This window comes from Salvelinus fontinalis, chromosome 42 (assembly GCF_029448725.1).
Source record: "Salvelinus fontinalis isolate EN_2023a chromosome 42, ASM2944872v1, whole genome shotgun sequence".
NCBI lineage: Eukaryota > Metazoa > Chordata > Actinopteri > Salmoniformes > Salmonidae > Salvelinus > Salvelinus fontinalis.
This window is the reverse complement of record NC_074706.1, coordinates 18,600,779-18,625,985: the sequence shown is the minus strand read 5'-3', so window position 1 is coordinate 18,625,985 and position 25,207 is coordinate 18,600,779. Positions and strand designations below refer to the sequence as shown.

At 43.0% G+C, this 25,207-nt stretch overlaps 2 protein-coding genes across 6 annotated transcripts in view; one reads left to right on the top strand and one right to left on the bottom strand.

The window, feature by feature from the left end:
* Nucleotides 1–8,098, top strand: part of LOC129841131 (phospholipid-transporting ATPase ABCA1-like) — a 40,052-nt gene extending 31,954 nt beyond the window's left edge. For all 5 annotated transcript variants that reach the window (XM_055909258.1, XM_055909257.1, XM_055909256.1 and 2 more), the window contains 10 exons: nucleotides 443–587; nucleotides 877–1,000; nucleotides 1,120–1,249; nucleotides 1,429–1,612; nucleotides 2,002–2,108; nucleotides 3,822–3,963; nucleotides 4,329–4,463; nucleotides 4,811–5,007; nucleotides 5,144–5,387; nucleotides 5,639–8,098. In XM_055909258.1, the coding sequence (XP_055765233.1) occupies nucleotides 443–587; nucleotides 877–1,000; nucleotides 1,120–1,249; nucleotides 1,429–1,612; nucleotides 2,002–2,108; nucleotides 3,822–3,963; nucleotides 4,329–4,463; nucleotides 4,811–5,007; nucleotides 5,144–5,387; nucleotides 5,639–5,782 (1,552 nt within the window). In that variant the 3' untranslated portion in view covers nucleotides 5,783–8,098. The remainder of the gene's footprint in view (nucleotides 1–442; nucleotides 588–876; nucleotides 1,001–1,119; nucleotides 1,250–1,428; nucleotides 1,613–2,001; nucleotides 2,109–3,821; nucleotides 3,964–4,328; nucleotides 4,464–4,810; nucleotides 5,008–5,143; nucleotides 5,388–5,638) is intronic.
* Nucleotides 8,099–8,670: 572 nt separating this feature from the next.
* LOC129841132 (beta-1,4-galactosyltransferase 1-like) lies at nucleotides 8,671–21,020 on the bottom strand. The gene is made up of 6 exons (XM_055909259.1): nucleotides 19,556–21,020; nucleotides 17,670–17,905; nucleotides 12,791–12,978; nucleotides 12,462–12,584; nucleotides 11,983–12,087; nucleotides 8,671–11,736 (listed from the first exon to the last, which is right to left on the bottom strand). The coding sequence occupies exons 1-6, from the start codon at nucleotides 19,911–19,913 to the stop codon at nucleotides 11,607–11,609; spliced, it is 1,140 nt and encodes a 379-aa protein (XP_055765234.1). The 5' UTR covers nucleotides 19,914–21,020; the 3' UTR covers nucleotides 8,671–11,606.
* Between the last annotated feature and the right edge of the window lie 4,187 nt (nucleotides 21,021–25,207).

Genomic DNA, 25,207 nt, shown 5'->3' with positions numbered 1-25,207 from the left:
CTCACTCCTGTTACCTCTGCAACCGTCCACAACCATACAGAAATCCTTTCTTCCCCCCACTCTCCCTGTGTGCTGCCCTTCTGACAGCTTTATGGGACTTGTACAACTGGTGAGCAATCAGCCCTTGATTACTCACCAACTCCCAATCAGCCCCAATTAGTCCTGTCCGGAGAGCCCGTCGAGATCTGGCACGTCCAGCAGATAGAGCCATCGCCTCGTGATGTATACTCCGTCTGTCACCAGACCTCGACGAGTCTCCCCCTGGTGGCTGACCTGCTGTACGCCACAACGTGCATGCATACACACACTGCCTTCGACGCACACAATATGTCGCACACAAACTACCTCACTCACACACCATATGTCCTAGCGTTGCAAGGCTACGTCTATATGAGATTGGGAGTTGTACATGTTCTAACTTCCTGTTGACGTCTGTTCCTAGGTGGTCCATCACGCCCCTGATGTACCCGGCGTCCTTCTTCTTTAAGATCCCCAGCACGGCCTACGTGGTGCTCACCTCGGTCAACATCCTCATCGGCATCAACGGCAGCGTCTCCACCTTTGTCCTCGAGCTCTTCGGCAGCAACGTGCGTACAACAAGACTTCGTAGGGCTTCATAGGGCTTCATTAGACTTCATAGGGACTTAATAGGGCTTAATGAGACTTCATAGAACTCATGAAAGTCATTAGGTGGACGAATACTGCAGAAATGAAAGATCCCTGTAGAAATGCTTTTTTTTATCAGTGTGACTACTTACTGTTACAATTCAGCCCTTATTTTATTACAACATTTAAAGTGAATTGAATTAAATTGGGACTTTATAAATGAATGTGACAGTTTGACTGATTGTGTGTTGTTCTACTATGTGACAACAGGAGATCGGAGGGATCAACGACATCCTGAAGAACGTGTTCCTGATCTTCCCTCACTTCTGTCTGGGCCGAGGCCTCATCGACATGGTGAAGAACCAGGCCATGTCCGACGCTCTGGAGAGGTTTGGTAAGTAGGCTCAGGTCATAGGTCATAGGTCGTTATTACTTTATTACTTTATTATTGTACATTTGTCAGTGCTGTGCTTCTGTTTCTTGACAATCATCTGTTCCTTGCATTGGTTCTAGGTGAGAACCGGTTCCGTTCCCCTCTGGCGTGGGACATGGTGGGCAAGAACCTGTTCGCCATGGCTGTGCAGGGTGTGGTCTTCTTCACTATCACCGTGCTCATCCAATACCGCTTCTGTATCAAGGCCAGGTAGGCGTGGCCTCACATTTCATTGGACAGATTCATCAGATTAGACTCTTTTGTTGTGTCCTTTATCCACTTTCTATTTAAAAATGTATACATATCAAAATAGTCAAGTCAGTAAAACCTTTTGTATTCATAACGATCTGCTGTAAATATTCTCCTTGATCTCTAATTGGTTGTCTCAGATCTATGAGCACCGACCAGAAACCTATTGGTGAAGAGGATGAAGACGTGGCCAGAGAGAGGCAAAGGATTCTGGGAGGAGGGGGACAGTCTGACATTCTGGAACTCAAGCAGCTGACCAAGGTGTACAATAGAAAACAGAAACCAGCAGTGGATCGTCTTTGTGTGGGAATTCCTCCAGGAGAGGTGAGCTGGCTCTGCTACCACTGTACAGCATAGATAGGGACGGTTGTTTTTCCCGGCCACATGACCTCACCTGCTTATTAGCCTCCATTAGATTAGTTTTCCTGGTCACATGACCTCACCTGCCCATTAGCCTCCATTAGATTAGTTTTCCTGGTCACATGACCATTAGACCACTAGATTAGTTTTCCTGGTCACATGACCATTAGACTTCACGAGACTAGTTTTCCTGGTCACATGACCTCACCTGATCATTAGTCTACAATAGACTAGCTTTACTGGTCAGGTCAGATGGTCAGGAGAAGTTGCTGGCCCTACCCATAGATTCTCCCCTTTCCATATCCTGTTGGTGGTTCAGTCCAGTGAAACTCTTCTCTCCTCTCTCTCTCCAGTGTTTTGGTCTTCTTGGAGTCAACGGAGCAGGAAAGACGAGCACCTTCAAGATGCTGACTGGAGACTCCATAGTCACGAGTGGTGAAGCTTACCTGGCAGGAAAGAGGTGAGAGGGATAGTAAATATCATTAACCTGTCTAGGACGGAACCCCTCGCCAACAGCCAATGAAATTGCAGGGCGCCAAATTCAATCAACAGAAATCTCATAATTCAAATTTCTCAAACATACAAGTATTAGACAGCATTTTAAAGATAAAATTCTCGTTAATCCAACCACAGTGTCCGATTTCCAAAAAGCTTTTCGGTGAAAGCAGAACATATCATTATGTTAGGTCAGCAACTAGTCACAGAAAGCATACAGCGATTTTCCAACCAAAAAGAGGAGTCACAAAAAGCAGAAATAGAGATAAAATGAATCACTAACCTTTGATATTCTTCATCAGATGACACTCCCGGGACAACATGTTACACAATACATGTATGTTTTGTTCGATCAAGTTAATATTTATATCCAAAAACCTCAGTTTACATTTGGCTTTGCCTCCAAAACATCCCATGAATTTGCACAGAGCCACATCAATTTACAGAAATACTCATAATAAACATTGATAAAAGATATAAGTGTTATTCACAGATTTAAAGATATACTTCTCCTTAATGCAACCACTGTGTCAGATTTCAAAAAAACTTTACGGAAAAAGCTAACCATGCAATAATCTGAGTACGGCGCTCAGAAACCAACAGAACCCAAAAAGATATCCACCATGTTGGAGTCAACATAAGTCAGAAATAGCATTATAAATATTCACTTACCTTTGATGATCTTCATCAGAATGCACTCCCAGGAATCCCAGTTCCACAATAAATGTTTGATTTGTTCCATAAAGTCCATCATTTATGTCCAAATAACTCCTTTTGGTTCGCGCATTCAGTACACAATCTAAACTCACGACGCGCGGGCAGGTCCAGGCAAAAGTTCAGACGAAAAGTCATATTACATTTCGTAGATACATGTTAAACGAAGTATAGAATCAATCTTTAGGATGTTTTTAAACATAAATCTTCAATAATGTTCCAACCAGAGAATTCCTTTGTCTTCAGAAATGCAATGGAAAGCAGGTCGCTCTCACGTGAGCGCGCATGGTCAGCTCGTGGCTCTCTGGGAGAGACCTTACTCAATCCCCTATCATTCCCCCCTCCTTCACAGTAGAAGCATCAACCAAGGTTATAAAGACTGTTGACATCTAGAGGAAGCCCTAAGAAGTGCAAAATTACCCCATAGACACTGTGTATTCGATAGGCCAAGAGTTGAAAAACTACAAACCTCAGATTTCCCACTTCCTGGTTGGATTTTTCTCAGGTTTTCGCCTGCCATATGAGTTATGTTATACTCACAGACATAATTTAAACAGTTTTAGAAACTTCAGAGTGTTTTCTATCAAAATCTACTAATAATATGCATATATTAGCAACTGGGCCTGAGTAGCAGGCAGTTTACTCTGGGCACACTTTTCATCCAAACGTGAAAATGATGCCCCCTAGCTCAAACAGGTTAAACAAGCAGAACAAATAGTTTTTCCGGGATTTATACAGTATACATGTACCGTATTTTACAGTATATCTTAATGGTTAAATGCATTATTGATTACAGCCTCTAAGACCTCATTCACACTGAAGCTTCCATAACCGCTGTATATCGCAATATTCGTGAAATAGCCTTACAACGGTCTTGAAATACGTACTGTGAACGGAGTCTTAAATAGCTTGGAGGTGTGTACTGTTGTGACTGACAGTGTGCGTTCTCTGTGTGGTCTGTCAGTGTGTTGACGGAGATAAACGAGGTGCACCAGAACATGGGCTACTGCCCTCAGTTTGATGCCATCAACGACCTGCTGACTGGCAGGGAGCACCTTGAGTTCTACGCCATCCTGAGGGGGGTTCCCGAGAAGGAAGTGTGTGAGGTGAGTGTGTGTCGTGTGTTATCCTCTTGACAAAAAAAGAAGAAGACATTCTTACAACTGTGACATTTTGTACCCTGTTATAGGACAGGCAACTATGTCATGCTCCTTATTTGGAGACTTTGTCTCTGCCTTTTTGTTGGTCCATTTTAAGGGCAGGTAATTGTTTTAAGGACATGTTTTTGTTTTAATAGACAATTTGTTGTTTTAAGGACGGGTTGTTGTTTTAAGGACAGGTTGTTTCGGTTTACTTCCTGAATTGACTGAAGTGAGATGGAATTGACCCCAGCCCTGGTGGGCTATAGCATGTGATCTTGTTATCTTGTTTGTCTAATCATGTCTTTGGCACCTATCTCTCTCTGGTCCAGGTGGCAGAGTGGGGCATCCGTAAACTAGGCCTGATCAAGTATGTGGACAAGGCAGCAGGGAGCTACAGTGGAGGGAACATGAGGAAACTCTCCACGGCCATGGCACTGATCGGTGGTCCACCAGTGGTCTTCCTGGTGAGTAGGCCTACTTTATGAGCCTTTTATCTAACTAATCATTTGTTCATATACCCAAACGTTATGTTATTCAGTCATGCTACATTACAGTATATCAATGTGTGTGAACGGGACCAACCTTTCATTCAAGTTCAATACCTATTACAGTATCTAGGACCCAGAGTTTTTCCTGATCACATCATGGTCAGGGGGAAAAACTCCCAGCACAACCTATAACCTAGAAACCAGTCTCCCCATTGAGGATGTCAACAATAGACTAGGCACTAGAGGGTGTTGTTTCCTACACCAACTTGTTCCTGGGCCTAGTCTGACCAGGCTCTGGTGTTGTTCTTCTTTGTGGCTGACAGGACGAGCCCACCACTGGTATGGACCCCAAGGCCAGACGGGCTCTGTGGAACTGCATTCTCAGTATCGTCAAGGAGGGACGATCGGTGGTTCTCACCTCGCACAGTATGGAGGAGTGTGAGGCCCTGTGTACGCGGATGGCCATCATGGTCAATGGGAGGTTCCGCTGCCTGGGCAGCGTACAGCACCTAAAGAACAGGTAAGAACAGAGAGAGGGAGAGATGGGAGTTACCTACTGTACAGTAGTGAATCACTACATTGGTGAAAAAGCACGGTGGCCATTTTGGATCAACATTGAGCTAACGCTAATCATCCCTGTGCGTTTCTTCATTCAGATTTGGGGATGGCTACACCATCATCCTCCGGGTGGCAGGACCTGACCCGGACCTGAGGCCGGTGATGGAGTTCATTGAGAAGGAGCTTCCAGGCAGCACTCTGAAGGAGAAGCACAGGAACATGCTGCAGTATCAGCTGTCCTCCTCCAAAACCTCCCTGGCACGCATCTTCAGCATCCTGGCCAAGAACAAGGAGTGGCTGCACATTGAGGACTACTCCGTTTCCCAGACAACACTAGACCAAGTAAGAGCTGGGCTGGTTGAAAATGTTGTTGTCGGCCATTTTGATTATCATAGCAATTCTTCTTCTTTTTTTAATAATAATGTTGTTTTACGAGGGGGTCTTGTATAGGTTTATATGAAATGAGTGTTTCGTTTGCCAGTACAAAATAGAACGATAAAAAGAAAAACACTTAAACCAAAATGCAAATTAAACAAACGTTGCTTGCATAGCACACTGATTCATCTGGTCTGTGTGTGTTCTCTTAACTTCAGGTATTTGTCAATTTCGCCAAGGACCAAAGTGACGAGGACCACTTAAAAGACATTTCGATGCACAAGAGAGACGCGGTGGCAGTGGACATTACTCAGCTCAAGTCTTTCCTCACAGACGAGAAGGCCCGGGAGAGCTGTGTGTGAATCCAAGGCTGCACATGAAAGGGAACTCTGTTCCATACATAGTGCTCTACTTTCGACCAGTGCCCTGGTCAAAAAAATGCCCTATGTAATGTATAGGGTGCCATTTTGGACAAACCCTGTGTCTGTTCCTCTCCCAGATTAACTGCTGAGGCCCCTGTAGACGGGTCATTCCGGAGAGGAGGGTTTTCTACTTTATTGTAGCGTTTTTTAATTTTTATTCTTTCTCTGTGGACTGCCCAGCGTTAGCGTTCTTTGTAGGGTGACGCGAGAACGAGCGGCAGAAGTTCAACACTGAAAGTCAATGCAAATCAATGCAAAGAAATAAAGATGATAAAATCCCATGAAGTGTTCTACGAGGAACAGCCTTGTGCCCCTCGCTAGCTAGATTGAAAAGACTGAAAGACTTGAATATATTTCAAAGTTGTACCCCAGGCAGAGCATGAAGAGTACACAGTTTCTGTGTGCTCACTCGACCAGGATCAGCGACACGCTCGACAATGTATAAAGAAGAAGTTCCAATCAACTCGCTCATTGCCAACCGACAGTCATTTTGATTCAGGGTGTATTTTATCTCCCGCTCTTTGTTACCACTTTTTTTATGAACTGGAAGAATAAGTATTCATTTCAACGATAGTCCAATCTCAAATGAAAGACATTTTAAATACAGTATATTGATCCATTTAGTTTTGCATCTTAAAAAATGGAACCTAATGGAGTTTGTTGTATTTTTTAAAAAGATGAATGTTTTGTTGTTGTCATGACGTCCAGCACAGTGCCTGCCAATCATGTTGGAGATAATGTTAACACTCCAAAAGAGAGGCCATGGAATGTTCTGGAATGACAAAGCACAAAGACCGGAGCTTCTTTAGAACCCTGAAGGGATTTCAGAGAGACCTTATTGTCAGATTACTGCTTTAAATGTACTGTACTTTGCCATAGGTAACGTGGGGTCAACTTCTGTACTTCTGTACGTGAATGTGCAGTCTAATAACGACAAAGGTAATTTATTAGCTAACAATCATCCTTTTGACATTTGTGACAGGTTTTCTGAAGTGTGAGGATGGAACTAAATGTCATGCTTTTTAATGGACCACATAGTGTAGATATATCGTACAGGTCCTGTGTGCCAAAGCATGAACCCTCTAAGACAAGTATAATGGACTAAAGAGATGGGCTGTTGCTGTTGGATAACCTACTGGGCTTTTCCCCCGGCAGGCCTCACGATTCTGTGGTAAAAAACACAGTATTACTAACGTGACCACGAGAGAAATGTGACTGGGTATACCATTTTTATTCATTTATTTATGTATTGTGAAGTCACAGGTAGCAGTGACAGGAGAGCAGACGATGATGATATATATATATATTCTACATTGAAGATATATCTGGATATGTGTCGTTCAGTAAACAGTCACCAGTGCCAAAACATTGAGTCAACGTTGTGTTGAGGTTGAGTCAGAGGGCGGGGCGGCTTATTTGTACACTTTTACTTGTCTTTTTCCTTGAACAGCTGACTTCCTGTAGTTCAGCCGCCATCTTTGGAGTTTTCCGCTTGAGAAGTAAAGGACACGTGCTGAAAGTGAAGGATGCAACGGCTAGAATGTATAGAACACGTGGCTACACATGGAGGCTGGGTCTCACATGGTGCTCACAAACAATCCAACCATCATTGTACTTTCTGGGCCGTTGCCAAGGTCCTTTTTGTGCGTGTCTATTGTGCGTTATTATTACTGACCATAACCCCAAATGTACACCCCCCCTCTTCTCTAACTCGTGGTATTGTATTTACTGACACACAACACGTCCGCCATTGTTACACCAGCAGTCTGCCATATTAACATGCAAACTTAGGGCCAAACAAACACGATTAAAGGCAACAGTCGAATTGAGAGGGACCAGACCAATAAAATGCCACTGTTTTGGTTACGTTACGATGAGTGTTACGATGAGTACTACGTTCATTCGTACAGAATTGCTGATCATACAAAGAACCCTATCTGCTCATTGGTCATGATGGGGAGGGATGTGGACACCTAGCACTTTATTGACGTTTTCTATGTAATCGACACAGTACAGGATTTACATTGGAATAGCCCCAGATTTCAGAAGATACACCTGAAACTACAATGCATTTAGTTTGTTCCATGACAAAAAAAGAAACAATTTGGAAGGAAAAGTGTCCTGCAGTACCATGGTAGTTATTTTCTTGTGTTGAATATTATTTGTTTACATTTGAAGTATTAAAAAGGCTGGTTGGGTCTGTTATTTGTTGTGTACAGTACTTATTTACAGGAATAAAAATTGATACATTTTCAAGACAGTGGTTTGTCTGCTTTCTTCAAATCTACCACTATTATCTTGCCTTCATCATTATAAATTCTAGATAACTTTAAGGTAAACTGTTTTCCAACCCCTTTCTAAAATACATCACTTATAGTTGCCCTTATTTCTACAATAATTCAAGTCAAGCAACTTCATGTCAACCTTTACCTGAGATTACCGGAAAATTACTGCTACCAAAGATTATGGATATACTAACAAGATACATGTCTCACCCTAACGGCACAACAGCAGGCTGTCTAGCTGCCGCCTATCCTTTCTTTCTATTGGTGGATACATCTCATTATTGTAATCTTTTCTGAACCTTGTTTGAAGTCAGTAGGTCACATGACCAAGGAACTATCGAAATGTTAAATTTGGAAAATGTCATGTAAAAACGTGAGAAATGAAAATGGACAAACTAAAGGGTATGCAATGTGTAGGCCCACTGAGTGGACATTCTGAACCTTGTTTGGTGTTGACTGAGTGGACATTCTGAACCTTGTTTGGTGTTGATAAAACGTTTACTGTTGACAGGAGAACAAGAGGAGACAATAGGACGAGGTGGATAATTTTATAATAAGGCCGTTTAATCACATATAAAGACATCTTAGTAAAATCTTGCAGCAAGGCTCTTTCTGTCTGACTCGTATGGAATCGTCCGGAAAGAGGTAGTTTAAGCAGTTGTACAGTTTTATATAGACAACAAGCAAAGTAGGTTGATCTGGAAGTCTGGCCTTCCGATTGGTTGATCTGGGTCTTGGGTAGTCCTGAACAGGCCTGGTGTCAACGTTCCTGAGATAGTTCTTTGTCTTGAGCTCCAACCTTGTGTTGTGTGTGTCTATGGTTATCATGGGGGAGGGGAATTGTGTGTGTCTGTAGTTGGTGTCTTAATAAGTCCAGCATATGTCCAAGAGAAATGAGGAGTATGTGTATTTTGTATAAAAGATGACTTATGTTGAAATGTTGTTATTACTAGTTTCCAGTCTCTATTACAATTTCTTACATTGGTGACATGTTCAGTATATGTATTGACCAGCAAACCCACTGCAGCCTACCTTACTAGCTCACTCGCCATCCCTGCTTTGGACAATTCATAACATGTGTGGTAAACCGTGGGGTGTTGGGTTGAGCGTGCAGAGATTGACACAGAGACAGGGAGGTTTTAGTGCGCAAAAACAACTTTCCCTCTCGCGGTGTGCCACCGTGCTCCTTTTATTTGGCCTCCACGGCTGGTTGGCACTTTCCTCTAATTACCTCTACTTAGAGCTGTCCGTGTCGGGGTGCCCAGCTCCCGTATTCCCAGCAGAGGGAGCCAACGTCGCCTACCTCGCCTCTATTACCATCCCCCGGGGTAAACCTCCTGGGATACAACACTTGACTCTCGTACTTTGCCCTTTTCCTTTATGGTTGATGAAAGGAGATATTATCTGTCTCTCTCCTATTGTGTACCGCTGTTAAAAACTGTGGAAAAATAAAATAAAAACTGGGAAAATAAGTCCTTAGAATTACCAATTATTATAGATGCACCTTGTTTGAAGTCAGGTCACATGACCAAGGAACTATTGAAACGTTAAATTTGGAAAATTTCATGTAAAAACGTGAGAGATGAACATTTTGAAAAATGTATGTAAAAACATGTGAGATGAAAATGGACAAACGAAAGGTTGTGCAATATAGAAGGGTAGTCAGTGGACATTCTGAACCTTGTTGAAGTCAGTAGGTCATATGACCAATGAGCTATTGAAATTCAAAAATGTAAATAAATAATTGAAAATAGTGCGAGATGTAAATCAAAAAAAAAAATGTGTGTGCAATGTGTCTATGCCATCGGGTTAGCTACAACCCGAAATGTGAAAAATTTGATTTGTCACTATGTTGACGGTCCCTAACTGCTGTTGGTGGACGTAAGGAAAAGTACAGGCGAATATTCGTGGAATATCCAACCTGAAACTGTCTTTACCTCGGTGAGAGGTCTATCTGTGATAACGCACTGCTCTGCTTTCTTGACAACACAATCAACTTAACAAGTCTTACAAGACCTACTTTTATCACACCTGAACTATTGCCCAGTTATATGGTCAAGTTCCAATTTGTGAGGTGACGGGGGAAAAGGAAATGATTAACTTCTAAATTAATAATACTCTAGTCTCCCTTGGCACACGAGTTGCCTCCCACAATGTGAACAATGTTGCCCTAGGTCTGGGATTTCCCAAGACTGATTCACTAGTATTTCTTCAAATTATTTGACTAACCACAAATTAATCCGTTACTGATTTCCTTGTAACAGGACGGAAATCAAAAACAGAGCGAGGTCTGTAGTCACTTTTTGGAGTCCCCAATTGGAGAGTTGAAATTAAATAAATTCAATTAAACATGTATTCCAATAATTTTAACTATTATAAATGAATATATTCAATAGCCCAACAGGACAAATAAAGTAAAATGTATTCAATAAAAATAGATTTTGAATATTTCAAATGTAAAACATTTGATTTATTCAATAACTTCTCCCTGTTCTATTCCTATGACTGAAAACCAGGCAGTAGGCTTTTGCTTCCAGTCACATGAAATAAAGTGACAGGTTGGGTCCACAGTGTTCTGCTCACCAAACCAGTATTTCTACACATTAAAGATAAGCCAAATGGGCGGGGACTGAGACTGACCATACAGACATATTGTGATGGTCAGTCGTATGTTTGTTCCCGACTGATTTGTGCGCTGCAGAAACAAGGAATTGATCATTCATGTAACAGGTACTGAATAGGTTTTGAATGTAAAGAAGCATGGAAGTTATCCTTCATACAGGTACTGAATAGGTTTTGAATGTAAAGAAGCATGGAAGTGATCATTCATACAGGTACTGAATAGGGTTTGAATGTAAAGAAGCATGGAAGTGATCACGTCACAGGTAGTGAATGTACAGAATCACAGCAAACAAGTGGGTATCGACTGATGTTTTTAGAAACATATATAAGTAACCAAACCGATCGTTGCTTTTAGATTGTGATTAAGACCTTTCACACAGTTTCAAATATGGGAAACATTTCCGCAAAAAATATATTAAACCGTAATCATCTCAAATATCTTAGCCGAAAATGAAAGAAGAAACAATATATAAAATATGTATTAACTATATGCATATTTATACAACTTATATACACATTTAAACCAAGTAGTTCCCCCTTACAGAATTACACAAAGACAACTCATTACAAATGATATATAAAGTAACTTCTTTGTCCCACGCACCTTCCCTTTTGTACTGCCATTAAAAGTCAAACATGTTGATCAAACATTTTGATCCACTCTGATATTTATGAGGTCTTGCTGTGCCATCCTATTTATCCAAGTGCTCTCCATTTGTTTCCACAATAAATACACGTGTTCCCGGAGAATTCAGAGCATTCTCAGTACTGCATTCCATGGGTCCGCTGTGCTTTCTCTGCCCACCACCTTGTGATAAGTGATGTGCAAAATAACTCCTAACATTTATCCACTTTCACTAAGGTTTCCCCACATCTACTGTGATATTCGTGAACAGAGCATCCTTTTCCACTTTGATGACTTCGTACTTGAGAGAGCTGATCCCATCGGTATTTATCGTCAGTCTCGTGCGTTGTATTCTGTCAAACCTGCGATGCAAAGGAAACGACTTATCAGTCTACTATCCTCCTATGAAGATATTCGGGATGCACTGATATGTCAATCCTGTGGCCATACAATAGCCAATATTTTCTTGGCTGTGATGGCTGAGTGACAATGCTGATGCTATCATGAAGAAATCAAAAACTTACCCCTTAAAATCTAAATGTTATTTTTTAAAGACACAACATTGTGGGGAACCTGTTGAATGTGGTTGTTCTAATCTAAAACTTTACCTCTGAGGATTTGGGTCGTTCAGTTTGTCTCTCTCGTGGCGGATCATCCGGCATTTTCCGACCTCGCCATCTGGACGAGAGATGGACATTCCTCTGGAGCTCAACCTGTGGAAATCAGAGTTGATTATTATAATGGACTTTGCATACAAGTTGGAAATACTGTGGAATTCAGGATTGGGGTCAATTGTAGTTCAATTCAGGAAGTGATTTAAGTAAAAAAAAAATGACAACTTTTTAAGTAAATAGCTTCTCCTTTTCAGTTTATTAAAAAAAAGATTGAAAAAGAAACTGCCATTTCAGTTTAGTTCCTGAATTGACTGACTCTAACACCCTGGTGAATATATTGTGTTTTGCATGAACATTGTACAATGCATCGGTAACATTAGAACGCGACGATGTCCCCTTGCCAAGTCTGACTTTAGTATAGGCTCGTCTGTAATGCTTTAGAAGTCTGTTTGGATTGGAATGCACTGTCTTGCCTGTTGAAAATGTCGTCATCTTCACCACCCCAGCCCCAGTAGTTGTTGGGAAAGCCGTTGATTTTCAGGAACTGCTCCTTACTTAACGCTGAGACACCGCCAAAGTACTGGTTATAGGGCAACCTATGGATGAGACAAAGACAAAATAGTTCTCATCTGGCCCATACAAAGAGCCAAGTAATGAAAAGTGTAGGCTAAGCGTAAGTAGATATACTTGTTAACTACTCTTCTCGCTATGTACTCATTGTATGAATTGAGGAAGAGTCCCAATTAATCAAAATGATGATGATGCATTAGAAAGAAGTTGTCGGTTGAGTTTTGTGCCGTACTTGAAGCCAAACTTGTCCATGGAGACAGACAGGTGTCTGGGCTGGCTGAAGCATTTGTAGGGGTTGCGGTCATCCATGGGGATGATGTCCACGTCACTGAACACAAAGCAGTCGTAGTCATACTCTTTCAGGGCCTCAGCATAGCCAATGTTCATCAGCTTGGCCCTGTTGAATGTGTTGTCTCCATCCTAATGAATAAATGACAGTAATTTTCAAAACATGGGTACGCAAAGTTATTTGCCAAATATTCACTTATAATTGAATAAAGTTTATCCCTAGAAAAGGTTTAATTCATCAAAAAGTGTATTTAAAAAAAGTTCCGGTATATGCAAATTGATTTCAAGTTGGTGTACTCTTACATTTTACATTTGAGTCATTTAGCAGACACTCTTATCCAGAGCGACTTACTGTTAGCTAGGTGGGACAACCACATCACAGGCATTGAAAGTATTTTTTTTCTTCTTAGCTCTCACAGATCTTCCATTGTTGGGTAAACTATTTAAAGATTTACTGAGAAGGGGCTCCTGAGTGGCGCAGCGGTCTAAGGCACTGCATTTCAGTGCTAGAGGCGTCACTACAGACCCTGGTTTGATTCCAGGCTGTATCACAACTGGCTGTGATTGGGAGTCCCATAGGGCGGTGCGCAATTGTCCCAGCGTTGTCTGGTTTAGGATTTGGCCAGGTTAGGCCGTCGTTGTAAATAAGACTGTGTTCTTAACTGACTTCCCTAGTTAAATAAATAAATAAAAGCAAGCAGACCAGTTTTCTAAGTCACTGACAACCTGAAGATCTACTGAGCTGCAACATTACATTCCAGCCAGTTCTCTTTCCCAACACCCAGCTAACTTCACATTAGCATATGAGCAAAGCACTAGAAAAAAAAAGGAAGGTCCGCACTCACTACTTTTTTCTTTTACAGATTACTTCAGGTCAACGCACCACCTTCTAAAAGACAGTCACTAGGGGCCCGCTTCTTGGACACAGATTAAGCCTAGTCCTGGTCTAAAAATAAATTTAGTCTCGGACTATGCTTAATGTGTGTCTGCGAAACCGCCCCTAGGAGCCCCAGACAGGTTTTGTCCTTATCTCATATGAGGAAAGTAAACAATATTTGCATAACCATCATGCAATACACTAACTAGAAAAACCAAGGGACTTCCCCTTAAGGAATGTCAGAAAATAAGCAGCAGCGTGTTAGAGAACCGCGGAGTATACATACAGTAGCTCTTAGTTACCTCAGAAGAAAGCAGAAGGAGAAAAAAAAAGCCACCGAGCATTGGAAGAACCCAACCATACTTTAGCTGAGATGTGATTGGTTCCAGACATGCAGTGCTAGGAGAGTGGAAACAGAGTTAATAGTAGTTATTAGTCTGTCAGAGTGAGAAACAGAGAGGGAAAGAGAAAGAGAGAGAGAGAGACATACAGAGAGAGAGAGTGAGAAGAGGAGGGGAGAAAGAGAGAGAGAGATATGTAGAGAGAAAAGTCATCTGCGATTTTGGTTTCAAGAACAGGAAGCACCTGTAGAAGTCATGTAAGGACACAGTTCTTTCCTCTGTGTGTAAGGACACTGTCAATGTCATCTTCATAGGAGTAGGCTACTGTTCACTATCAATGTGTGGTAGTCATCAGCTGACAGTTAGGGCCGAAGTGGTGATTTTGTCATCCAAATACACCACAAAAATGAAATAATGAATTTGATTATTTAAACAAAAAAATATATAAAGTCACAATTCTACAACAGGTTGGTCAAAACAAGCTCTGTGATTGGTTGAGACGCGGTCTCAGCCATACTAAATAACCAGTTTAGTACGGGTAAGCCTATAATACAAAAATTGCCATCTTGCTTTCTGTTCCATCAGAGAAATCACTGCGCATCCAGTGTCCCATCAGCCCAGACAGGCCATTCATTAACTTGATTTCCACTATAAAAAGCATCTAGACATGATCTCCCGTGCTTCTAGCCTAACGCCTCAATCAGACCAACAGCGTCATTACATCAATGCTGTGTAATAAATTCTGCAGTCAAACTTTTCCCATTATGTAATCCAAAATTGTTACTCTTTTGTGTGCAATAAAAGTTCAACATTCACCTTTTGCTACTATTTCTGTCAGGTCTGTGCATACAAGTTGATGCATACGTTGGATATATCCAACGTATGCACCACACAGAACGCAGGGCGCAAGGCAAACGCAGCGTTCCATTGGAAATGAATGTACTTCTGGTGTGCCAAAACGCAATGACGATGTCGGTCTGATCGAGGCATTACATTTGGATCGCAACGAGGGGGGTTTGTACAAACGTTGCTGTCTTTCTCTCTGACATTTGTTGAAATTCTATCTCTCACTGTCCCAATGAGGATTATCGTGTCAGGACGAGACAAACATCTTTTCTCAGCCCGTCCAAATCATGAATTAAACAAAATGAAATGCAGCTAGTTTGCGGTCTTTCCTGCTTCCGTTTGAAGTGACTGTGTTGCTGTGTAGTTGGCTAGCACCTCTGAACAGTGTCCTGACGGGAGAGCAAATATTCTATGTCAGGGAAAATCGTGCATCATCAGCTCATTGTTATCCAAATAAATGTCAATATAAAACAGCTTAAACAAACGCAAATACAGCTGCTTTGCTGTTATTCTGGCTACACTGTTTGACGTGACAGAGTTAGCCGTAGATGGCTAGCTAGCAAGTAAGGGATAAGAGCGTTGCCATAAACATTTAGGCCGAACGACTGGGTCGCGTCCATTGATATGGAACAAAAAGACTTCACGACTGGGTCACGGCTCTGGCAACCTAACCGATAGAATGAACGACCAGCCAGCTTGGCTAGCAACCAAGATTTGTGTCAGGACTAGGCCTATATTCTCATTGAGGGATGAAATAGTGGCCTATGAATACATATCAAAATCAAGTGTTTTATCTAATTGGTAACCCGTTGTAGAAAAGCAATTGTTCACTCGAGGTGCTGAACAACCTTTTTATCACGGCTCCGCTGATCTACGGCACTCGGATCCGCCTCGTACCTGTGAATCTACGGCACTCGGATCCGCCTCGTACCTGTGAATCTACGGCACTCGGATCCGCCTCGTACCTGTGAATCTACGGCACTTGGATCCGCCTCGTACCTGTGAATCTACGGCACTCGGATCCGCCTCGTACCTGTGATCACAGCACAGCCGTGCTGAAAAAGCACGCCCTCTCACCTACAATTGCTTTAATCAGTTGCCTTGGTTTGATCTTCATAATTCGAGATACCTGCTATATCCTGAAAACTACTATACCTGACCATTTTCGTGCTTTAAAAGGGGCAATCTGCAGTTGCTACATCCAATTTAGAACTTATAAATGAATGATAGATTGATTCTTGAAGAATATAACGTATACATGCCTTTGAGCTTAGTTCAACTTTCGTACCCCATCAGAACCCAAAATATAAGCTGGTTTTACTCCAATGTTTGTAAACATTGTAAATGCATAGCCTGAAAATATGCTTAAAACTATAATGTTGATATCTCGGATGATCAGTCTTTGCATCAATAGCCCCGTCTATGAATTTAAGAGTCGTTACAAGTTAGGAAAGGCAGAGAGTCCATTGAGGCGATGGATGTGTTGGAAAGGAGGAAAGGTGTGGAGGAAAGAGGGAAGGTGTGGAGGAAAGAGGGAAGGTGTGGAGGAAAGAGGGAAGGTGTGGAGGAAAGAGGGAAGGTGTGGAGGAAAGAGGGAAGGTGTGGAGGAAAGAGGGAAGAATAAAAAGACAGAGAGAAGCTGTCCGCGGTATGCAGTCGAACAGCTTTGCCGTTCTATAGCGAGCCATTGACTCTTTTCTCTTCCAGTAGTGTAGGATGGACGCTCATACTGCCATATCTGGTTTCTAATCGGTTTACAAGACAATAACCTGTTCGTTCACAAAGACAGCAAGATGCACCTGTGTCTGAAATCTTTTAACAATGACTAAGTCTGTTGACTTAAACTAACAAACTTTTGCCCACGGGTGAAACCATCCAACAGGTATTCATGGACCTGAGTTACCACACAATCAGGAAATAGAGGCTGTCTGTCAACCATGTTTAGTTCCTCTTATCTTACCTACAGTAAGACATGTTGTCCTTTAAAACAATACATTAGAATAAACTCATACTTGATGACATCACATCAGGCATCACGGTTATTTGATAGAGACACTCCATGTTGCAAACCGAAGGCTTCCACTTGTTCATCACGGCGACTTGGCTGTGCCCTCTGATTATCTGTGAGAAACACAGCAGGACAGCTGGTGGTTTACAGATAGTGAGTATAAACTTCAACTCACAGCTGAACCATGTCTGTGTTTAAAGTACATGCCTGGGCTTGTGTGGAGCTGGGGCGCTGGGGCTGGAGAGCTGGAGCTGGATGTCTGTCTATCTCCTGTTTCAGTGTCTCTCTGTGTAACTCTCAGTGTCTCTCTCAGTGTGTCTCTCTGTGTCTCTCTCAGAGTCTCTCTTAGGTCTCTTAGTTTCTCACAAACGTCGCACTTCTTACAAATCTATCATTTCGTAGTTCCGTACATTTACGTTTCCTCTTCTTTCATCCCTCTTACATTTTCTGTAGGAAGCGAGGGTGAAGGACACAAGGAGAGGACACAAGGAATAAAGGACAGGCTATTGAGATTCAGCCTCGGTTTGAAGACCCTGAGTAAGGATTTGTAACTGTGAGGAGGGGGTTAACATTCTTCCTGTTATCTACAATGATGGGTGGGAGGTTACTTGTGTGGAAACCTCTAGGCATGAATAAACAAATGTATGACCACTGAGCGGCTTTCTTTGTTCAGACAGACTCTGAAAGGCTAGTTCAGTGAATAGACGAAACCAGTCATGCACGTAGATTAGACTGGTTTCTCTGGCTTTACCTGATTGATGACGTAGACACCATAGTCCAGCTGTTGGCGCTGAAGGATGGGATGGAGGTAGTGGAGCCAGAACTTGAGGTGCTCGTCACGATGGCGGAAGGGGATGATTAGAGCAACCTTTTGGAGGGCGACGCAGTCATGTGGTTTGTAGCGACCTCCTTCCTGCAGACCTGAGTTCTCCTTCCTCACTGTGTCCAAGCTGACAGGTGTAGAGAACTCCACCCTGAGAGGCCCAACTGTAGGTCGGGAGAAACAGATCTCTTGGGTCATAAACTCTCACACACCTCTTCCTGTTCCATAACCACATTCACTTCCTTTTCACTTTCTGCCTTCACGCCTCCATCACTCCCTGCTCTCTCTCTCTCTCTTTGTTCAAAGTTTTCAGCCTTTGACCTCCTGTAAAAAAAAAAAATAGAGCACACACACAAACGCGCACGCATGCACACTCACAAGCACACGTGCACGCATGCACACACACACACGGACGCATCCCTTGTTGATGTCACAAGCATTTCACTACACACAAGCATTTCGCTACACTCGCAATAAAGGGAAAGGGGGATACCTAGTCAGTTGTACAACTGAACCCCTTCAACTGAAATGTGTCTTCCGCATTTAACCCAACCCCTCTGAAATAACATCTAATAACCATGTGTACGTGACTAATACAATTTGATTTGACTCACAGATACAACCAGACCCACAGGAAATGGTGCGGATTTAACAGATTGTCTCTTTGCCACAGGCAGTTCAGGGGTTAAGAGGAAATATGTGTTATCTCACCCCCCCCCCCCAAAAAAAGTATGGTCTATGCTGCTGAAAGTATTTGCCCCGGGCCATGATTGTGCTGAACACAGAACATATAGTTATTTCCAGCAACAGAGCAAACTTCACAATGCAGCTCGGCTTAAAATGAAATAAATCGAGAGATAATTCCTCGTATCGACTTATAGCTAAAGCGAGGAAATATCGGCCTAATGTGAGATACACAACTACATAATACATTTATAATTACATAATACAATGTTTGATGCAACTGTGCCAGTATACAAAACATTAAGAACACCTGCTCTTTCCATGACATAGACTGAAAAGGTGAATCCAGGTGAAAGGTTTGATCCCTTATCGATGTCACTTATGTGAACTGGAGGAGACAGGTTAAAGCCTTGAGACAACTGAGACATGGATTGTGTATGTGTGCCATTCAGAGGGTGAATGGACATGACAACATTTTTTAGTGTCGAACGGGGCATGGTAGTAGGTGCCAGGCGCAAGAACTGCAACACTGCTGGGATTTTCATGCTCAACAGTTTGAAGAATCGCCCATCACCCAGAGGACATCCAGCCAACTTGACAAAACTGTGGGAAGCATTGGAGTCAGACACCTTGTAGAGTTAATGCCCTGACGAATTGAGGCTGTTCTGAGGGCGAATGGGGCGAAGGGGTTGCAACTCAATATTAGAAAGGTGTTCCTAATGTTTGGTGTACTCAGTGTATGTTTGGAGAAGATCCCAGAGAATGATCCCATGAATGTTATGGCTGATAATTACATATATTTCAAGGATATGCAGCATGCTCATTTCCTTGTTATTTTTGGCCACACAGTTCGATTAAATATCAAAAATTTGAATGTATTTCCTTGGGAGGCCAAACTATCTGGATTCAGGTGCCATGCTTGATTGGGGAAACAAATACAGTCCATATGTGCATGACAGAATTGGAGAAAAAAAATCAGCATGGAAATAGCCTGCTAATGTGTTATAAAGTGTCCTCTTAAATGTTTATAACAATTACATGTATAATGCAATATAATGTAATGTTTCTGCTGTGCATGTTTGATTAAATACCAGCCCTTGAATTAATTGATCAAATCATAGCCTACTTACCCAGATGTGGAGACGGATCAGGACATTTTTCAAACTTATTCCACAAAGTTGTTGTAGTAGTAGTGTTAGTAGTTGTTGTGGTTGTAGTAGTTGTATTGGGTATATCCTGAAACTTCGGAGTTCGCAATATTACAACTCTGTTATTATGGTCGTGTTGTCCATTATCTTGCGGTGGAAGTGTCACGGTAATAAAAGCTGTTTCAATTCGCGTCTGTGTCTTTATTAGTTTGTTTGCTGACGACCCATTCGAGTAATCCATTAAATAAAATAAAGCCACTAAGAGATTAATAACACCTAAAACTACAACCACGGCGCAGCCTCTCTTCCGCAGCCTAAAGTTGAGAGACGAGTCGAGCATAATGCGGCTGTCATATGCCGAACTGTAGTGACAAATACATATCCGTTTACGCACCGACCGTATTAAAAAAGCAATTTAAAAATACTCTATTTATTTTTTTGCCCAAATCAGTATAGTTTCAAGCAAAAAGACAAGGTAAGATCATTTTTCTCCAAACTCCTCTGCTGTGTGGCTGTGATCATCAGTTATCGTAGGCTCCCGAGAGTGAATGAACTTTGTGTACTACACTTTATGGCAGTAACATGACAGTTAGTGGACCTGTGGCTTCCTCTATAATAAAAGCCCACTACGAGGAAATCATAGCCTACTAGGCAACTGCACTAGCAAACTATTCAATAAAATGCCCAAAACATAGTCATTACGTAGTACTTGCCTAGTAGTCTTTATTCATTTGCAAGTCCCTAGGCTGTGATTGTTTGAATTTGAATTTACTCCAGGAGAACAAACAGATAGATGCCTGTGAGGTAGGCTATTTTTTTTCCTTATAAAATGTTTTAGCCTATAGGGTTATTCTAATTCTTCTCTGACGCTATCGGCCTACATTTGAAAATAATTGGATTTAATAAAACTTTAAATTCAATACCAGCATAAGCGACGTATACACTCCTTTATGTGTAAACCTTGATAACGTTTTATGAGAAGGGTTTATATATCAAATTGTAAGGGCTGTCGTTCTCCTCATCCTCGGACGAGGAGAGGAGAGAAAGATCAGTGGACCAATACGCAGCATTCGGGAAATAAGCCATCTTTTATTTGACACGATGGCAACACGAAAACAAACACTTTCAAAATTACAAAACAAGAAAACGACGTAGACGAAAAAACCTGAACATGAACTTACATAACTAACGTAAAACTCACGGACAGGAACAGACTACATCAAAACGAAACGAACAACCAAACAGTCCCGTATGGTACATACATATACGAACACGGAAGACAATCACCCACAAACAAACAGTGAGAACACCCTACCTAAATATGACTCTTAATTAGAGGAGAACGCAAAACACCTGCCTCTAATTAAGAGCCATACCAGGCAACCAAAACCAACATAGAAACAGAAAACATAGACTGCCCACCCAAAACACATGCCCTGACCATAAACACATACAAAAACAACATAAAACAGGTCAGGACCGTTACACAAATAAAATAAAATGTGTAGACCTTATCATGGAAGGCTTACTTACAAGCCTTTAAACCAACAACGCAGTTGAAGAAATAGAGTTAATAAAATATTTACTAAATAAACTAAAGTAAAAAAAAAAATCGAATCAGTCAAAAAGTAACACAAGAAATGTACTGTAACGGCAGTCGTAATCCTCCTCCTCGGACGAGGAGGAGCATGGATCGGACCAACACGCGAGGTGGAATAGCCCGCACTGGGCTATGCTGGCGAACCGGGGACACCATTTGTAAGGCTGGTGCCATGTATGCCGGCCCGAGGAGACGCACTGGAGGCCAGATGCGTTGGGCCGGCTTCATGATACCCGGCTTGATGCCCAACCTAGCCCGGCCAGTGCGGCAAGGTGGAATAGCCCGCACTGGACTAAGCACGCGTACTGGGGACACCGTGCGCTTTACCGCATAACACGGTGTCTGACCAGTACGACGCCCTCTCACTCCGCGGTAAGCGCTCAGGTATCCTACCCGGCTTAGCCACACTCCGCGTGTGCCTCCCCCCCCCCCCCCCCCCCCCCCAAGAAATGTTTGGGTCTGACTCTCGGGCTCCCAACCGCGTCGCCGCGCTGCCTCCTCATACCAGCACCTCTCTGCCTTCGCTGCCTCCAACTCCGCCTTGGGACGGCGATATTCCCCTGGCTGAGCCCAGGGTCCTTTTCCGTCTAGGATCTCCTCCCAAGTCCATGAGTCCTGTGTCCTCGGTCTCTGCTGCTGTCTGTTCCCACTCTGCTTGATCCTTTTTTGGTGGGTGTTTCTGTAACGGCAGTCGTAATCCTCCTCCTCGGACGAGGAGGAGCATGGATTGGGCCAACACGCAGAGTGGAAAGTGGTCATTATTTAATGAACGTAAACTGAACACTTACACATACAAAAACAACAAACGTGACCAAACCAAAAACAGTCCCGTGTGGCACGAACACTGACACGAGATACAAACACCCACAAAACACACGTGAAACCCCGGCTGCCTAAGTATGATTCTCAATCAGGGACAACGATTGACAGCTGCCTCTGATTGAGAATCATACCAGGCCGAACACAAAACCCCAACATAGAAAATAACACATAGACAACCCACCCCAACTCACGCCCTGACCAACTAAATAAATACAAGAAAAAGGAAAAACAGGTCAGGAACGTGACATGTACATAACAATAATGAGGCTATAAAGGGTACCGAGTCAATTTGCAGGGTTAGTCTAGGTAATTTGTAAAGTGACTATGCATAGATTAACAGGGAGTAGCACCAGTGTAAAAACGGGGGGGGGGGGGGGGTAATATAAATAGTCTGGGTGGCTATTTGATTTGATGTTCAGCAGTATTATGGCTTGTGGGTAGAAGCTGTTAAGGAGCCTTTTGGTCATAGACTTGGCTCCGGTACTGCTTGCTGTGCAGTAGCAGAGAGAACAGTCTATAACTTGGTTGACTGGAGTCTTTGACAATTTTTGTGGGCCTTCCTCTGACACCGCCTAATATATATGTCCTGGATGTCAGGAAACTTGGCCCCAGTGATGTACTGGGCTGTACGCACTACCCTCTGTAGTGCCTTATGGTCAGATGCCAAGCAGTTGCCATACCAGGCTGTGATGCAACCGGTCAGGATGTTGTCAATGGTGCACCTGTAGAACTTTTTGAGGATCTAGGGACCCATGCCAAATCTTTTCAGTCTCCTGAGGGGGAATAGGTGTTGTCGTGCCCTCTTCACAACTGTCTTGGTGTGTTTGGACCATGATAGTTTGTTGGAACTTGAAACTCTCGACCCGCTCCACTTCAGTCCCGTCGATGTTAATGGGGGCCTGTTCGGCTCGCCTTTTCCTATAGTCCATGATCAGCTCCTTTGTCTTGCTCACATTGAGAGAGAGGTTGTTGTCCTGGTGTCTCTAACCTCCTCCCTATAGGCTGTCTATTCGATTTACAGTCTAACCAGACACCTAGTTATTTGTAGTTGTCCACGTATTCTAAGTCAAAGCCGTCCAGAGTAGTGATGCTGGACGGGCGAGCAGGTGCGGGCAGTGATCGGTTGAATAGCATGCATTTAGTTTTACTTGCGTTTACGAGCAGTTGGAGGCCACGGAAGGAGAGTTGTATTGCATTGAAGCTCGTCTGGAGGTTAGTTAACACAGTGTCCAAAGAAGGGCCAGATGTATACAGAATGGTGTCATCTGCGTAGAGGTGGATCAGAGAATCACCAGCAGCAAGAGCGACATCATTGATGTATACAGAGAAGAGTCGGCCCAAGAATTGAACCCTGTGGCACCCCCATAGAGACTGCCAGAGATCCGGACAACAGGCCCTCCGATTTGACACACTGAACTCTATCAGAGAAGTAGTTGGTAAACCAGGCGAGGCAGTCATTTGAGAAACCCAGGCTGTCGAGTCTGCCAATTAGAATGTGGTGATTGACAGAGTCAAAAGCCTTGGCCAGGTCGATGAATACGGCTGCACAGTAATGTCTCTTGTCGATGGCGGTTAGGATGTCGTTTAGGACCTTGATCGTGGCTGAGGTGCACCCATGACCAGCTCTGAAACCAGATTGCATAGCGGAGAAGGTATGGTGGGATTCGAAATGGTCGGTAATCTGTTTGTTAACTTGGCTTTCGAAAACCTTAGAAAGACAGGGTAGGATAGATATAGGTCTATAGCAGTTTGGGTCGAGAGTGTCACCCCCTTTGAAGAGGGGGATGACCGCGGCAGCTTTCCAATCTTTGGGAATCTCAGACGATACGAAAGAGAGGTTGAACAGGCTAGTAATAGGGGTTGCAACAATTTCGGCAGGACATTTTAGAAAGAGAGGGTCCAGATTGACTAGCCCGGCTGATTTGTAGGGGTCCAGATTTTGCAGCTCTTTCAGAACATCAGCTATCTGGATTTGGATGAAGGAGAAATGGTGGGGGCTTTGGCGGGTTGCTGTGGAGGGTGCCGTGCAGTTGACCGGGGTAGGGGTATCCAGGTGGAAAGCATGACCAGCCGTAGAGAAATGCTTATTGAAATTCTCAATTATAGTGGATTTATTGGTGGTGACAGTGTTTCCTAGCCTCAGAGCAGTGGGCAGCTGGGAGGAGGTGCTCTTATTCTCCATGGACTTTACAGTGTCCCAGAACTTTTTTGAGTTAGTACTACAGGATGCAAATTTCTGTTTGAAAAAGCTAGCCTTAGCTTTCCTAACTGCCTGTGTATATTTGTTCCTAACTTCTCTGAAAAGTTGCATATCACGTGGGCTATTCGATTCTAATGCAGAACGCCACAGGATGTTTTTGTGCTGGTCAAGGGCAGACAGGTCAGGAGTGAACCAAGGACCATATCTATTCCTAGTTCTACATTTTTTGAATGGGGCATGCTTATTTGAAATGGTGAGGAAGGCAATTTTAAAGAATAGCCATGCATCATCTACTGACGGGATGAGGTCAATGTCATTCCAGGATACCCCGGCCAGGTCGATTAGAAAGGCCCGATTAGAAAGGCAGAAGTGTTTTAGGGAGCGTTTGACAGTGATGAGGGGTGGTCGTTTGGTCGCAGACCCATTACGGATGCAGGCAATGAGGCAGTGATCGCTGAGATCTTGATTGAAAACAGCAGAGGTGTATTTGGAGGGCGAGTTAGTTATGATGACATCTATGAGGGTGCCCGTGTTTACGGATTTGGAGTTGTACCTGGTAGGTTCATTGATAATTTGAGTGAGATTGGGGGCATCAAGCTTAGATTCTAGGATGGCCGGGGTGTTAAGCATGTCCCAGTTTAGGTCACCTAGTAGAACGAGCTCAGAAGATAGATGGGGGGCAATCAATTCACATATGGTATCGAGGGCACAGCTGGGGGCAAAAGGAGGTCTATAGCAAGCGGCAACAGTGAGAGACTTTTTCTGGAAAGGTGAATTTTTAGAAATAGAAGCTCAAATTGTTTGGGTACAGACTTGGATAGTAATACAGAACTCTGCAGGCTATCTTTGCAGTAGATTGCAACACCGCCACCTTTGGCAGTTCTATCTTGGCGGAAAATGTTATAGTTAGCGATGGAGATTTCAGGGTTTTTGGTGGTTTTCCTAAGCCAGGATTCAGACATGGCTAAGACATCCAGGTTGGCAGAGTGTGCTAAAGCAGTGAGTAAAACAA